This window comes from Chrysochloris asiatica, unplaced genomic scaffold (assembly GCF_000296735.1).
Source record: "Chrysochloris asiatica unplaced genomic scaffold, ChrAsi1.0 scaffold00130, whole genome shotgun sequence".
Taxonomy (NCBI): domain Eukaryota; kingdom Metazoa; phylum Chordata; class Mammalia; order Afrosoricida; family Chrysochloridae; genus Chrysochloris; species Chrysochloris asiatica.
Window position 1 is genome coordinate 996,104 of NW_006408648.1, and position 14,679 is coordinate 1,010,782.

A 14,679-nucleotide genomic window follows, 5' to 3' on the forward strand; every position below is an offset into this window, starting at 1 on the left:
TGAGAAGATTGGAGAGGGGGACCCTACCCAGAGAGGCAGTGGCGCTAGGGATGGAGCCAGAGAAGATGACGTGGACAGATGGAGCGGCTGGTGACGCTGGACTCAGGGAGGGAGAAGGGTTTTCTGCTGGCGGCCGGAGGGTGGGCCTGTGTGGTGTGCCCTTTAGTTACTTGATGATGCATGGAGAGGATTGTAATCATTGCAATGAAATGAAATTTGATAGGATTAGTGTAAAGCTGATATTCTCCCATGTAAACCCATGTTAAAAACTTAAAAAACCATTACACCAAGCAAACTGTCTCTCAAATACAATGGTGGAATTAGAATATTTCCAAAAAATCAGAAAGGAATTTTTTTAAAAAATACCAACTTTACAAAAAAATACTTAAGTATTTTTGAACTGAGAACCGACAACAGCCAGAGATTGACAAAGGGTAATACCACCCAGAATTCCATTCAGATATAGAAGTATCCAGAGGAAAATAAAACTGAGACTGAAAATAGGCAATCAGAGACACTAATCAATAGTGAAGTCGACTACAAAGCAAAAAGAAGGAAAAATATAGAATTCCAAATAGCAAGGAAGTCAAGTAAATTTCAAGATAAAACAGACTGTTTTAAAATGAGGAAGAAATTAATATCCCTTCACATCAAATCAAGAAAAGGAAAATTCATGAAGATTTTGTGAACATTACAACTACGAGAAACTTGACCAGAAAAAGCACAAAAAATATGAACTTAGCAAAGGAAAACATGTGGAATAAAGAAACCAGCAGCACAAAAAAACACATAGCAAAATAACTGCAATTTTTTCATACCTATTGATAAGAACCCTGCAAAATGCTGTTTATAAGAGACAAACCTCACACACAAAGACAAGCATAGATTAAAAATTAAAGGACGGAAAAAATGTATCAAGCTAATAGCAATCAGAAATAAGCAGGAGTGGCAACATGAATTTCTTATAAAATAGACTTTAAAAGCAAAACCAGCATAAGAGACAAAGAAGGACATTATCTCAAGATTAAAGGATCAACTTGACCAAGAGGACATAATCATAATCAATATCTATGCTCCCAATGAAAGAGCCCCAAAATACATAAATCAAACCCAAATAGAATTGAAGAAAGAATAGACAAATCTACAATAATAGTTTCAGATTTTTATACACCACTTTCAAAAAAGGACAGAATAACTAGAAAGAAACTCAACAAAGACAGAGGACTAGACAACACAATCAACCAACTGGACCACATAGATTTGTACAGAGCATTCAACCTAACAAGCACAATACACATTCTTCTCCAATGCACATGGAACAGTCTCCAGAATAGACCATGTGTTAGGCCTCAAGGCAAGTCTCCATGAATTTTAAAACATCAACATACTACAAAGCATTTTCTCAGATAACAATGCTATAGAATTAGAAACTAACAATGGGAAGATCAAGGAAATAAAACCAAATACACAAAAACTGAATACACCCTGCTTTAAAGATATTGTGTAGTAATACAAATAAAAATGAAAATTTAAAATTCCTAGAAACAAATAAGAACAAAAACACAACATACCAAAAGCCTTTGGGACACAGTAAAAGCAGTGCTGAGAGAGCAACTTATAGCGTAAATGCACACATCCAAAAAGGAGAAAGAACCAAAATCAACACATAAACACAACATCTCCTAAAATTACCAAAAACTTCAGCAAAGTAAGTCACCAGAAGAAAATAAAGATTAGAGCAGGAATAATGTATTAGAAAACAGGGAAACAATAGAAAGATTAAAAAAAGACAAGAAGTTGCTTCTTTGAAAGTTGTTAATAAAATTGACAAAACATTGGTAAATCTAACAAAAGAAAAAGAGGGTAAAGATGCAAATAACACACATAAGAAATGATATGGTAGCGTCAAAAAAGAACCAGTGGAAATAGAATAATACAAAAGGAGCTCTGGTAGCGCGTAGTGGTTACAAATCAGGCTGCGAACCTTAAGGTCAGCAGTTTGAAACTACCAGCTGCTCCGCGGGAGAAAGATGAGGCTTTCTGCTCCCGTAAAGATTTACACCCTCGGAAACCCTGTACAGGGTCGCTATGGGTCGGAACCGACTCCATGGCACTTAACAACAACAACAACATGAAGAGTTGTATTCCAATAAATTGAAAGTCTAGAAGAAAGTGGTACATTTTTAGAAAAACACAATCTACCTAAACACAGAGTAAAGTAGAAAAATTGAACAGACATATAATAAAAAAGAAGAAATTGATCAGGTCACTAAAAACTCCCAACAAGAAAAAGTCCAGGCCAGATTATTTTACCAAATATTCAGAAAAGAGTTCACACCAATTTTACTCAAACTATTCCAGAACAGAGAAAATGATGGACCCAGATAACTTCACTGGTGAATTTTACCAAATATTCAGAGAAGAGCTGTGACCAAGACCCATATGTCACATCATATACAAATGCAAACTCAACATGGATTAGACTAAATGTAAAACAAATACATATATATACATATATATACATCATATACAAATGCAAACTCAACATGGATTAGACTAAATGTAAAACAAATACATATATATAAAAGGACAATTTTAAGGGCTCTAATATATGACAAAGGAGCTCTGGTAGCGTAGTGGTTATGAATTGGACTGCGACTGCAAGGTCAGCAGTTTGAAACTACCAGCTGTTCCACGGGAGAAAGATGAAGCTTTCAGCTCCCATAATGATATACAGCCTCAGAAACCCTATACAGGGTCGCTACAAGTTGGAATTGACTCCACAGCACATAACAACAACAACAATATATGACAAAGATTGCACAAACAAGAGAAGACAAAGTGGATAACTGGGACCTCCTAAAAATTAGACACTTATGTACATCAAAAGATTTTGCCTAAAAAGTAAAAAGGGAGTTTAAAGATTGGGGAAAATTTTTTGCAACAACACCAGAAAAGGAACTAATATCTAAAATTTATAGAAAACTACACCTCTACAAAAAAAAGACAACCCAATTCAAAAATAGGCATAGGCCATGAACAGCACTTCATCAAAGAAAACATTCAGGCAGTCAACAACAAAAAAAGAAATGTTCACGATCATTAGCCATTGTTGTTAAGTGCTGTCGAGTTGGGTCCAACCCATAGAGACTCTGTATAGGGTTTCCTAGGAGTGGCTGGTGAGCTTGAACTACCGACCTTGCGGTTCAAATGACTTTGCAGTTCAACACATTAACCCACAGCACCGTACCATTAGAGAAATGTAAATCAAAACAACAAAGAAATATTGTCTCACACCACCATTAACAGTGAAGTTCAAAAAACCAGAAAACAACAAATCCTGATAAGAGTGTGGAGAGACTGGGACCCTCCTACATCACTGTGGGCATGTAAAACAGTTCAACTACTGTAGATAATGGTATGGTGCTTCCTCAGATACTTGGAAGTGTATTCACAAGAAATACAAGCCAAGACATGAGTAGATATAAGCACACTGATGTTCATCACAGCACTATTGACAATACCAAAAAGATAGATACAGTATTAAAAAGCCCATCAATGGAAGAATGGATAAACAAACTTTGGTTCATGCACACAGTGGAATCCTATGCAATGTTCAAGAATAATGATGATTCTGTGAAACAGCTGATAACTTGGATGAACCTCATGGACATAATGCTGAGTGAAATTTGTCAATCACAGGACACATATTGTCTGAGACCACTATTGTATAAAAGGTTTTTCCACTAAAATAAACACTCTTTGATGGTTATCAGGGGTGGGAAGGAAGGGAGAGCAATTCGTTGACTAAAAGGTAGACAAATGTTAGCTCAGATGACAGGGAAGGCAATATACATATTGTTAAGTGCTGTCAAATCGGCTCTAACTCATTATCAACACTGTACATGGTTTCGGAGGAGTGGCTGGTGGGTTTGAATATACACGAAGGCAAGGACAATATACAAGAAGAGGGAGGGTGGCAGAAGAATGATAAAGATTAGTGAAGACACAGGGAAGTGTGCATGGGCTAAAGGGGGTAGAAGTAAATGGTAATATATATACAACCTTGGAACTTCAGTGTCTGTGCATATGATTGAAACATAGGCTGAATGGGTAATGGAGGAAAAGTGGGATTTATATGCATATATTTATATATCCCACAAGTATATGAATTTGAAAGAGTATATTTGTTTATGAGTACCTACCTTTCCTACAAACACAGCTATAAATGTGGTCGGGCAGACCAAGAAAACTAATTAGCTTGAGGTTTCTTATGTTTGTTTAGTACATAGCTAGGAAGCACAAACAGCATTTTTCTGTTGCTAAATTTGAGTCATAATCACAAATATAATTTCTTTGTTTTTTCTCGTAGACTCTTACAACCACAGGGTGCCATTACACAAGCCTACAGATTGGGAGAGGAAGATCCTGATATGGTCAGGTCGCTTCAAAAAGGAAGAAGAAATCCCAGAGACGATCTCGTGAGTTCTGTACTTGGGACCGTAAGCTGCTTTCACCCTTCACTGGTCTGATTTAAAGGCCCCAGAGGGGTGCAGATGTTTTGAGCTCAACTACTAACCTAAAAAGGAGTTCTGGTATCGTAGTGGTTACAAATCGGGCTGCGAACTGCAAGGTCAGCAGTTCAAAACTATCAGCCGTTCTGCAGGAGATGAGGCTTTCTGCTCCCGTAAAGATTTATAGCCTCGGAAATCCTGTATAGGGTCGCTATAAGTCGGAACCAACTCCACGGCACATAACCACCATCAGCACCACTACTCACCTAAAAGTTTGAAGTTCAGTCTCACCCAGCAGCACCTCGGAAGAAAGTCCTAATTATCAGCTTCCGTAAAGGCTACAACCAAGGAACCCCTAGATAGCAGTTTGACTCTGACACACGTGGGGTTGCTGAGAGTTGGAATCAACTGAAGGAAATTGGGTTTTTGGAAAAGCTGTTTTCTCTGAGTTTCTGCTTTCTTGAAACCTTTCAACCAATTATTTTTTTTATTTCTGTAGATGTTTCCTCTTTGGCAAGTACCTAGAATAAGAACAGTACTAGACAATCTATATCTTAGGATCATCATGGCATTTAGTGCCTAATGAGGGGCTGTCAGGTTCTCTGAAATCAACTGATGGAGTTAACCTCCTAGCTGCAGAAATGTGGTTCAGTGATGATCACTTTTTTGTTTTTAATTTAAAATAAATTAGGCACCACTGACAATAACTATTGTATACAAAATCCTCTCAAGTACTCCGCGTTAGACATAAAAGTATTTCAGTGCAGCACAATCTTTTTCTGGGACCTAGGGAAGAATGGTTCCTGTCACCATCTTCCTTAAAACCAGCTCTGGCTGAGATCTTGAGAATTTGTCAGCATTTGTAGATGCTGAGTATAGGATCCTCCAACCTTGGGTTTCTCGGCCTCAGCACTACTGACAGATTGGACCAGATCATTCTTTGTTGTGGGGGCTGCTCCTGTGCAGCACCCCTGGCTTCTACCCACTAGATGACAGTACCACTCCCTCAGTCATGGCAGTTAAAATGTGTCTAGACAATGCCAAACCAGAGGGTGCAGGAAGAGTTTCTTCCTGCAAGGGAACTTCCAGGAGCTCTGTCCAAAATCCCTATCTCTGAATAGGCGGATGCCCCACAGGGAATATGGAGGCTTTCTCAGAATTTCTCCTGGCTAACGTGGCCACCATTCAGAGCCTTTAGCATCAGCACCAGTGCTTCTCAGACTGAGGTGATTCTGCCCACCTCTAGACTTCATTACCTCACTGAAATGTGTTTTGCTTTTTTAATGTTCCCTCAAATCGAAACTGTATCACTTTTCATGGGGATCACAGTACTTCAGTTAGGAATGGCAGTTCACATAAAAGATTGTCAACGTGAGTGGTTAGTTTGTGGTTGGTGGGCTCTCAGCTGTTTCTAACTGAGCTGTCCACTGAGCTGAGCAGTTGTTCTGGTTCCTGCCACCCTGTGGGCCCAGCATCTGTACCTGTGCTATCCATTCTGCTGTCTCACCGGGTCCCAGCTCTATGTCACACTGTATATGTTTCAGGGTCCTCTCCCTCTGCACCTTCTCTCACAAACTGACCCAGATTTCAAATGTAATTTGTGTTTAAATCTGGAAAATACAAAGAAGCTGAAAGCACTGCAGCCCTTTCATCTAGAGATAATTATTTCTGAGTAGGCCAGAAGTTCTCTATCTGGGTCCCATTAAAACTCCATATGTCTGCCTGGAGGCGCCGGCCAGACACGTAGTAATGGAAGCATGACCCACAGAAGTGGCCTTTCAGCTTACCTGCCCCATCACCAAGCTGAAGTAGCCTTTTCTTTAGGCTGTTCTTGGTTAGGCTTCTTAACTTTCACACAAGAATGATATTCCAACTCTTCACTTTCTGTTAAAGCACACGGGTCTGTAGCCAGCAGACAGTTTGGAAGAACAACACATAAAACACTTGCCAAAGAGCATGACCTCAAGTTCACTGCCAGTTTTAGCAAAACATTAGTTCAAAGTGCTAATGATCTTTCCATTGTCCCAGATAGTCTAAAATCTATTGCTAGTTCAAAACAGAATATAAAAAGCTCATTCTATATAGAGGACATGTTGAGTGTTCTTTGTGTGTATTTCCCTCCTGAATTGTGCTTTGTGTTGAAAAGTAGGAAGCTCATTGCAGTATTTTTGTAGGGTATTGTTCAGACGATCCTTATGTTGCATATCTTCTTCCTGATAACTCCAGGGAGAAATAGCTGCTGGTTTTCTCAGAACATTATAGATTGTATACCTATCAGGCTTCACCAGCTGCTCCTTGGAAACCCTATATACTATGAGTTGGAACCGACTCAACAGCACTTCACAGCAACAACATCCAGCTTCAGTTTTAACATTGGCTGCTAGAAACCTTAAAGTCAAAACTAGAGCCCCCATAGCAAATGCAAATGAATATAATATGCCTAGCCTTTGTTTTGTTTTGGCCTTGTTCCTGATTTACCTTTTCTGTCTTCACACTTTCCTCTTAAAGCTTTCATCTTCCTCTAGATTTGTGCTATTTTATTGTATAGAGTCCTGGTATGGTGCTGTAGCATAAGCACCGGACTGCCAACAACAAGATCCATGGTTCAAACCCACCAGCTGCTCTTTGAAAATGCTGTACTCAGTTGATATGAGTTGGAACTGACTCAGCAACACTTAACATCTTACTGCATTTTATATATGATGTGGAAATGCCCCATTCTTCCCCAAGGTCCTACAAGATCTCCAATCACTTCTAGTATGTGGTGCAGAGCATTGTATCCTGCTGGTGATCTCAGAAAGAGACGTTTGTAACTTTCTCCCGTGATCTCATTGTATTAGGTTTGAGATGCTTGATGCTGCAAAGAACAAGATCCGGGTGAAGATCAGCTATCTAATGATCGCCCTGACAGTGGCAGGATGCATTTTCATGGTGATTGAGGGAAAGAAGGTGAGTGTGGCCTAACTCTCTTCCTCCATGGAATGAAAAAACATAGACGAAATCAGGGGATGACTCTTGTACATACTCAGAGAATAGGAAGTCATTTTCTGCATGAAAATGGATCAGAAAACAAAGCTGCTAGGGATAAATCTGTGGTAATGGACTTGGGGGTAAATAACAGATCACCACCAAATTTGGTATGGTGGTGACAGACTAAATTAGTTTTGCGTAAAGAAAAAACAAAATTGTTCCATTACTACAGATGTCATAAATACTGTGAAACAAGAATTGATACTGACATATTTAATAACCCCCGTGCATGTTTCTACAGTGCCCTCAGTGCATGAGCTTATCCAGCCTCACCTTAATCTGGGTTGTAGTTGTAGTAGTTATGTGCCGTTGAGTCGGTTCCAACTCATAGTGACCCTGTATAGGGTTTCCAAGGCTCTAAATCTTTACAGGAGCAGTAAGTCTCATCTTTCTCCCGTGGAACAGCTGGTAGTTTTGAACTGCTGACCATGAGATTAGCAGACCGATTGGTAATCACTACGCTACCAGAGCTCCCTTTAATCTGGGTGGCCATTATTAACACTGTTCTATACTTGAAGCTCAAACTGGTCAAACTGGTAAATGCTCCTGGAACAGAGTGCTTTTGAACTTCACTGTGATTTAAGAGAATGTAGCCATTGTATGTTTTGTCCTCCTCACTAACAACTTCCTATCTTCCTCCTCAAACTGAATTCTGAACATGTGAGATGACAGATAAAAGAAAATATCCATATATAGGGTGTTAGTTTCACTTCTTTGGTAGTAAGAGTTCTGAAACTGGCCTATCTTGGTTAAATCTTACAGAAATGTAACCGCACTCACATGGAGGAGAACAAGGGCAGAGGATGGTTGCCTCTCCCTTCCCCCACTGCTGTCTGCTCTCCAAGGATAGACTATTAGGATAGAGACTGCCGAAGTCACTGGTGGTGGCATTTTGGTAAAGTTTAGGATCCCCAAAGCTGAATGTTTTTGATAAGAAAGGAGTAGGAGCTAGACGGGTTTGAGAGTGTACAAATGGGAAGAAATTAATGGCCGCAGTGAAGGACAGTGAAAGGACAATAGGGATAGAAATGAAAACCAGAATGACTTGCCACTAACGAGAGAGGAAAACAAGGGATAAGGTATAAGAGGGGGTCCTGGTGTGGCGCTATGGGGGGTAAAGCACTGGACTACAAGGTTGGTTTGAACCACAAGGTCAGCGGTTCAAACTCACCAGCCATTCCTTGGGAACCCTACACAGAGTCGCTATGAGTCGGAACCCCGACTTGACAGCACTTTACAACAACAAGGTCTGTATAAGGGAAGAAGAAAGGGGGCTGGCAGGATGAGACAGCAGAGGAAGAGGAGTGGCATTTCTTGTGTTGGACTGGCTGCTGTGGCCTGCTTAACCTACTGTCGTCACGTGAGGGCCTGACATCGCATCACCCCTCAAATGGGCACAAATAATCACCTGTTAAAATGTGCTTCCCTTTAGGCTGTCAGAAGAAATGAGTCGTTAACAAGCATGAATTTAGAAAAGAAAGCTCGCCTGAGAGAGGAAGCAGCAATGAAGGCCAAAGCAGAGTAGCAGAAGTATCCAGAGTGCCTGCATTTTGAAAATCCAGGAGTAATGTTGCAACCACAAGTCTATGTTGAAAAGGATGTGGTACGAGGATGCATTTCATGAAAGTATTGTTTGCACAGACTTACCTATTTCTGCTCTAGAGGTACAAATAAATTTTCTTAAAGAACCACTTGCCTGTGTTTATGGCTTTGATCCAAGTAAAAGGCAGCCGCTTAGCTTTTTGGGAAAAATTAAAGAATGAAAAATGAGACAACTTATTTCAACTTTAACTCTTTTTAGTCAAGTAGCAATGCTTTTATTCCTATTTCCAAAGTGATTTCTCCCAAAAGGCCACAATGCTGTCTAGTTCTTCGACGGCACCAACCACTGTGCTTGTCTACTAACTGTACTAACTGAAAGGTTGGCTGTTGAAACTCACCCAGTAATACTATGGAAGGCAAGCCTGGCACTCTCATGAAGATTAGAGCCATGGAAACCCCATGGAGCAGCATTCCTGCTCTGTTACACACCAGCTCACTGGGGCTTGGCATCAACTTGACAGCAACGGGTTTGCTTTTTCTTCCATGGACTTGTTTCTGGAGCCATCAGACCTCCCAGGTGAGGACACTGCCCAGATCCACATTGAAGATGTCCTCCCCCCATGCCATGAGGCTTCGTAAAGGCCTGGTAAGCAGCCATACCACACTTCTGTCATCGTACGGCATGCTGGCAGACAGAGGATGCTAGGAGGGCAGTTTCTGAGTAAGTGTTGGCAAGGTGATGAATCTCTAGACTTAGAAATCCTAGTGATATGACATTATTTGGGGCAAGCAGGCACTTCTTCTGTACCATGACTAAGAATTCCCAACTCGTTCTTTTCTTGCAGCTTTTACACAAAATTTCAATTGTGAAAATCGCTCTAATATATTTTCTTATTGTAGTAGTGTTGAAAGATGAACATTTGCACCTGGTCTGTATGTCGTTTTTAGTTTGACTTACCGTCTCATATTTAGGTACGGATACTGGTTTCTGTTTTACATATTTCACTTACTCTCACCTGCTTCGTGAGTATTAATGGGTGACAAGTCCTCACAGCCATGCCGTCTTGCAGTTCTCCCCAGGTCACTGTAGAGGAACTTGGTTTAATGAAATAGTAAAATGCAATGCTCTACTCTGCCAATAACTTGATAATCTGATAACATTGTAAATGATATCTGTCATGTATACTTCAGAGTAAAGAGTCACTTGACTTTCTGTAAAGATGAAATTATTTGATTTTTATCACTTGCAAAGCTACCATCAAAAGGCATCATTTTGTGTCCATCTTAGCACATTACATTTTCTTGCTTATTTGGGAACATTTATATTGTATCTTACTTAATTAGAACTGGGTACAGTTTAAAAATAAGCAGGCTTTCTTCACAGAATACTATTTTTAATTTCTGAAGAGGCATTTGAAAGTGATGTAGCTTAAAGACCTGCTGTAATGTTTCATTAAACGAAAGCTCACAAATGTTACCATACAAGATTTCTAGTCATTTCTCATTAACTACCAGCCGTTCCGTGGGAGAAAGATGAGGCTTTTGGCTCCCGTAAAGATTTACAGCCTCGGAAACACTACGAAGGGTCACTATGAGCTGGAAACAACTCCATGGCACACCACCATCGCCACCACCACTTTTTTTTATGGGTTCAACAGTAATATCCGGGCCAGGATTTCAGAGCTGCCCTAGCTAATCCCCTATCACAGCTCCCTCACATGTCAGCCTCCCAGCAGTCATTCTGTACTAATACCTCTAGTGTCTTATAGTCCTCAGCATTTACCAAGCCGGTCAAACTGGATGAGCACTATTCTAAGGGACTATGGAAGACACAACAAATAAGTGTTTTCCTTCATTGTTTTCAGTTAAATTCGTCTTATAAAGTTTTGCTTACTTTCTAACTTTTGTACATATTTATCATGTCTCCATAGGTACAGTGAGTTGAAACTTTACTATTTTATATTTTCTATAAGCCTATATGGCATTCTGGTAGGATATGCACTGGACTGCTAACCACAACGTCGACAGTTCAAACTCACCAGCTGCTCCTTGGAAACCCTACACCAGGTCGCTATGAGTTAGAACTGACTCAACTACACTTAAAATGTAAAAGCCTATATGTTCCTATAAGTTACTATTTGAGGATACAGTCACAGGATATAGTTTATTTTTAATCAACAAAAAGTTTACAAATGTATTACTACGATTTCTTGAGATTGGAGAAGGAAGGAATGAAAGCTGTGATGGTATCATTCACTGTCATTTATCAAGCATTAGTTGAGTCCCTTCGTTATGTAAAAACTGTAACCTACAGAGATGAATACAACATACTTCCTAACTCCACAGAGTGTACCTTCTAGTGGAAACATGGCCTGCAAAACAATTACAATACAAACAGGTAAACAATATCTTTTGCATAAACAGAAGCTATCGAAAGAGAAAAAACCTAGCTTGGCTATCCCCTGTGGTTGTATAGGCAGGCATCACAAAGGGATGACTGCAGAGCTGTTTGAAGGTTGGGGAGGAGTTCGTTCAGAAACACACATACTGAAGGAGAGCAATCACACCACTGAGACAGCTTGCCTGAAAATCATGAGAGGGAACAGCCTGGCAAGGGAGTGAGAGATCTTTAGGAAGATGGTATTTACCTCTGGTTTCTAGTTTGGGTTTTTGTCTTGATATTAACGCAAGCCTAACCATGACTTGGTGTGGCACTATAAGGTAAGTCACTGGAGAAGGATCTCATGTTTGGTAAGGTGGAGGGTCAGAGAAAAAGAGCAAGACCCCTAGCGAGATGGATTGGCCAAGTGGCAGCATCAATGCACTCAAGTGTGGCAACAATTGTGAGGTTGGCCCAGGACCAGGCAGTGTTTCATTCTGTTGTGCATAGGGTTGCTATGAGTCGGTACTGTGGACTGCTAATCACAAGGTTGGTGGTTCAAATCCACCAGCAGCTTATTGGAAAGCCTGTATGAGAGGTCACCATGAGTCGGAACTGAATCAACAGCACTTTAACGACCATGTCTTATTTTCCATAATTTGCAGACTTGATTTCATATATGTGCTGTTCCTAAGGAGCTATGGTGGCACAGTGCTTACGAGTCGGGCTGCTAGCCTCAAGTTCAGCAGTTCGAAACTACCAGCCGTTCTGTGGGAGAAAGGTGAGGCTTTCTGCTCCCGTAAAGATTTACAGCCTTGGAAACCCTACGCAGGGTCGCTTTTGAGTCGGAACCGACTCCACAGCACATGACCACCATCACCATGTGCTGCTTCTGCCCTGTTTTGTAAGATTATTTACTTGAAGTGTGTGGGCAGTACCTGGCGTGCAGCTCCAGTCCTTCACCACCATTCTAGACTGATCTTCCAAACCAAAAATCCTGGAGTTACTCTAAAGTCCCCTGCTCTCTTCATTTAATGTTATCCTGTCTTTTCAACCTTATTTTTAAATATTTCCCAAACAAATTGATCCTCTAGAATAGTCACTGAAGGAAGCCATATAGGGACAGCCACAGAGATTAAGAACAGGCCTCAAGATTAGAAGTCAGAAGCCCCAGGTTCTACACTTGATTTTGCAGCTGTCTTGCTTTGTAAATTTATGTGAAATTTATGGCTATTTAAAATAGGGGGGGAGAGGGGGCTACAAAGGCAAGAAGTGACTGGCTTACAAATGTTCAAGAGGGTGCCTAGATCCAGAGGGCTTGAAGGAAGGTAGAATCTCCACTGAGTAGTATCCAGTCTGTCTGGGCAGGGCTGATAAAAGGATATGGGAATAGGACTCTTGTGGTACAATAGTGAGTAATTGCTAACTGGACTGCCTGGGAGGGCTGGAAATGTAAAGGTAGATGTTTTGTAGCAAAAGGAGAGGAGTGATTGACTTTTCAGTCCAGGAGCAGAGGTCCCTGGGACCATCAAGGGAGAAGAGTGGAGTGAGTGTAGGACCCTACCCAGAGAAACAGTGACACCAGAGATGGAGGCAAAGATGATGTGGAGAGATGGAGCAGCTGGGGACTCTACACCCAGAGAGGGAGAGGGGCTGTGTGCTGATGATCCGGGGGTGGGGGTGAGGGGCAGGCTTGCAAGTATATACCCTGTCCTTGGTTGATGATGCATGGAGGGGACTGTAACCATGGCAACGAAATGTTATACGATAGGATGAATGTAAAGCTAATGATCTCCCATGTAAACTATCACATAATTCACAATTATAAAACATTTTTTTTAAAAAGACAATTTGAAAAAGAAATACAAAACAGCTCAAATTCAGTAGGTTGGTGTGGTTTTTTGTTTGTTTTTTGGCTACCTTGGCTCTACTAGATTTAAAAATAGTTTAGTAGTCACTCATCCACAGTTTAACTGTTTTGTCATTTTGTAATGCTGCTGATGCAATGATGTTTTCTGTAGGATGGCAAGTTGCTGCAATCACAACGTCCGTATGACCTGGTAATTTCTGTACAATCTCTTTAGTCCGAAGATTCCAAATGTAAACCAGGTTATCCTCTGAACCAGACACAATCCACTTTCCTCCAGTAACAGAAAAATTGGCAAATACAGTATTTCTCATTCTTATGACCAGTGTAGGTCTTCAGGCACCTGCCTCTGCTATAATCCCATAGTTTAAGAGTATTGTCCAAAGTTGCAGTAAGAATATATTTTCCATTTGGAGAAAATCGTACAAAGGAGACAGGAGGGTTATCATCATCAACAAGTGTTTTTAAACACTGACCTGAAGCAACATCCCAGATTCTACAGAGTCCATCATAGCTGCCCGACACTATCAAGGACCCACTACAATTGAAATAAACAGCAGAAACGGGATCGGAATGAGCTCGCAAAGTCTTGAGGCACTTTCCCGTTTCCACTTCCCATATTTTCACACTCTCATCAAAAGATCCTGAGATGATGAGGCTGGATGGCGGATTGAAATCACAGCAAAAGACATAATTACTGTGTCCTTGTAGAGTTTTCAAAGATTTTCCAGATCTCACATCCCATATCTTTAGAGTCTTATCATCGGAGGCAGAAACAAGACGACTGGAATCTGATGACCAGGCAACATCTGATATTTCCAGACTGTGACCATACAGTGTTTGCTCACATTTTCCATCAGAGACTCTCCAGATTTTAATGAGTTTATCAGCAGAAGAACTTGCTAGCCATTCTCCATTAGGGCTAAACTTAACTGATGATACTGCTTCCGTGTGTCCCACGAGAGTAAATTTGAGAGCATAGTTGGGTTTTTCAGGCCTTTGCTTGCTTGAATTGGCGGAAGGGAAGGCGGACTCCTCCGTTGCCATGGCTCTGAAGTCCCAAGTCAGTACACTGGCTAGATGTCCTACGCTGAGCCAGCCAGTCCAGCACTGTAAATTTCTGCTCAGAAAGAGTAAGATAAAAACATTAGACTAAAAACCGCCTTTAAATCTTTATACTTTCTGGGTAGTGAACTATTCACAATACTAAGTCAGCAGCACAACTTGGACCACTTGTTTTTTACTCTCTTCTTTTGTAAATAAACACCTGAGAAATACTATTAAGAGAGTCCTGTGAGACATGGGCAACTAAGATACTAATGTTAAGAATTCTGTTAACGGGAAAA

At 40.7% G+C, this 14,679-nt stretch overlaps 2 protein-coding genes across 2 annotated transcripts in view; one reads left to right on the top strand and one right to left on the bottom strand.

Annotated features, from left to right (window-relative positions):
• Positions 1–9,069, top strand: part of FAM162A (family with sequence similarity 162, member A) — an 18,107-nt gene extending 9,038 nt beyond the window's left edge. The window contains exons 3-5 of the mRNA XM_006869421.1: positions 4,373–4,481; positions 7,355–7,463; positions 8,977–9,069. Of these exons, the coding sequence (XP_006869483.1) occupies positions 4,373–4,481; positions 7,355–7,463; positions 8,977–9,069 (311 nt within the window). The remainder of the gene's footprint in view (positions 1–4,372; positions 4,482–7,354; positions 7,464–8,976) is intronic.
• Positions 9,070–13,413: 4,344 nt separating this feature from the next.
• Positions 13,414–14,474, bottom strand: WDR5B (WD repeat domain 5B). The gene is given in 2 exon segments (XM_006878238.1): positions 13,414–13,633; positions 13,635–14,474. Coding segments are annotated over 2 exon segments (966 nt in total). The 5' UTR covers positions 14,381–14,474.
• Between the last annotated feature and the right edge of the window lie 205 nt (positions 14,475–14,679).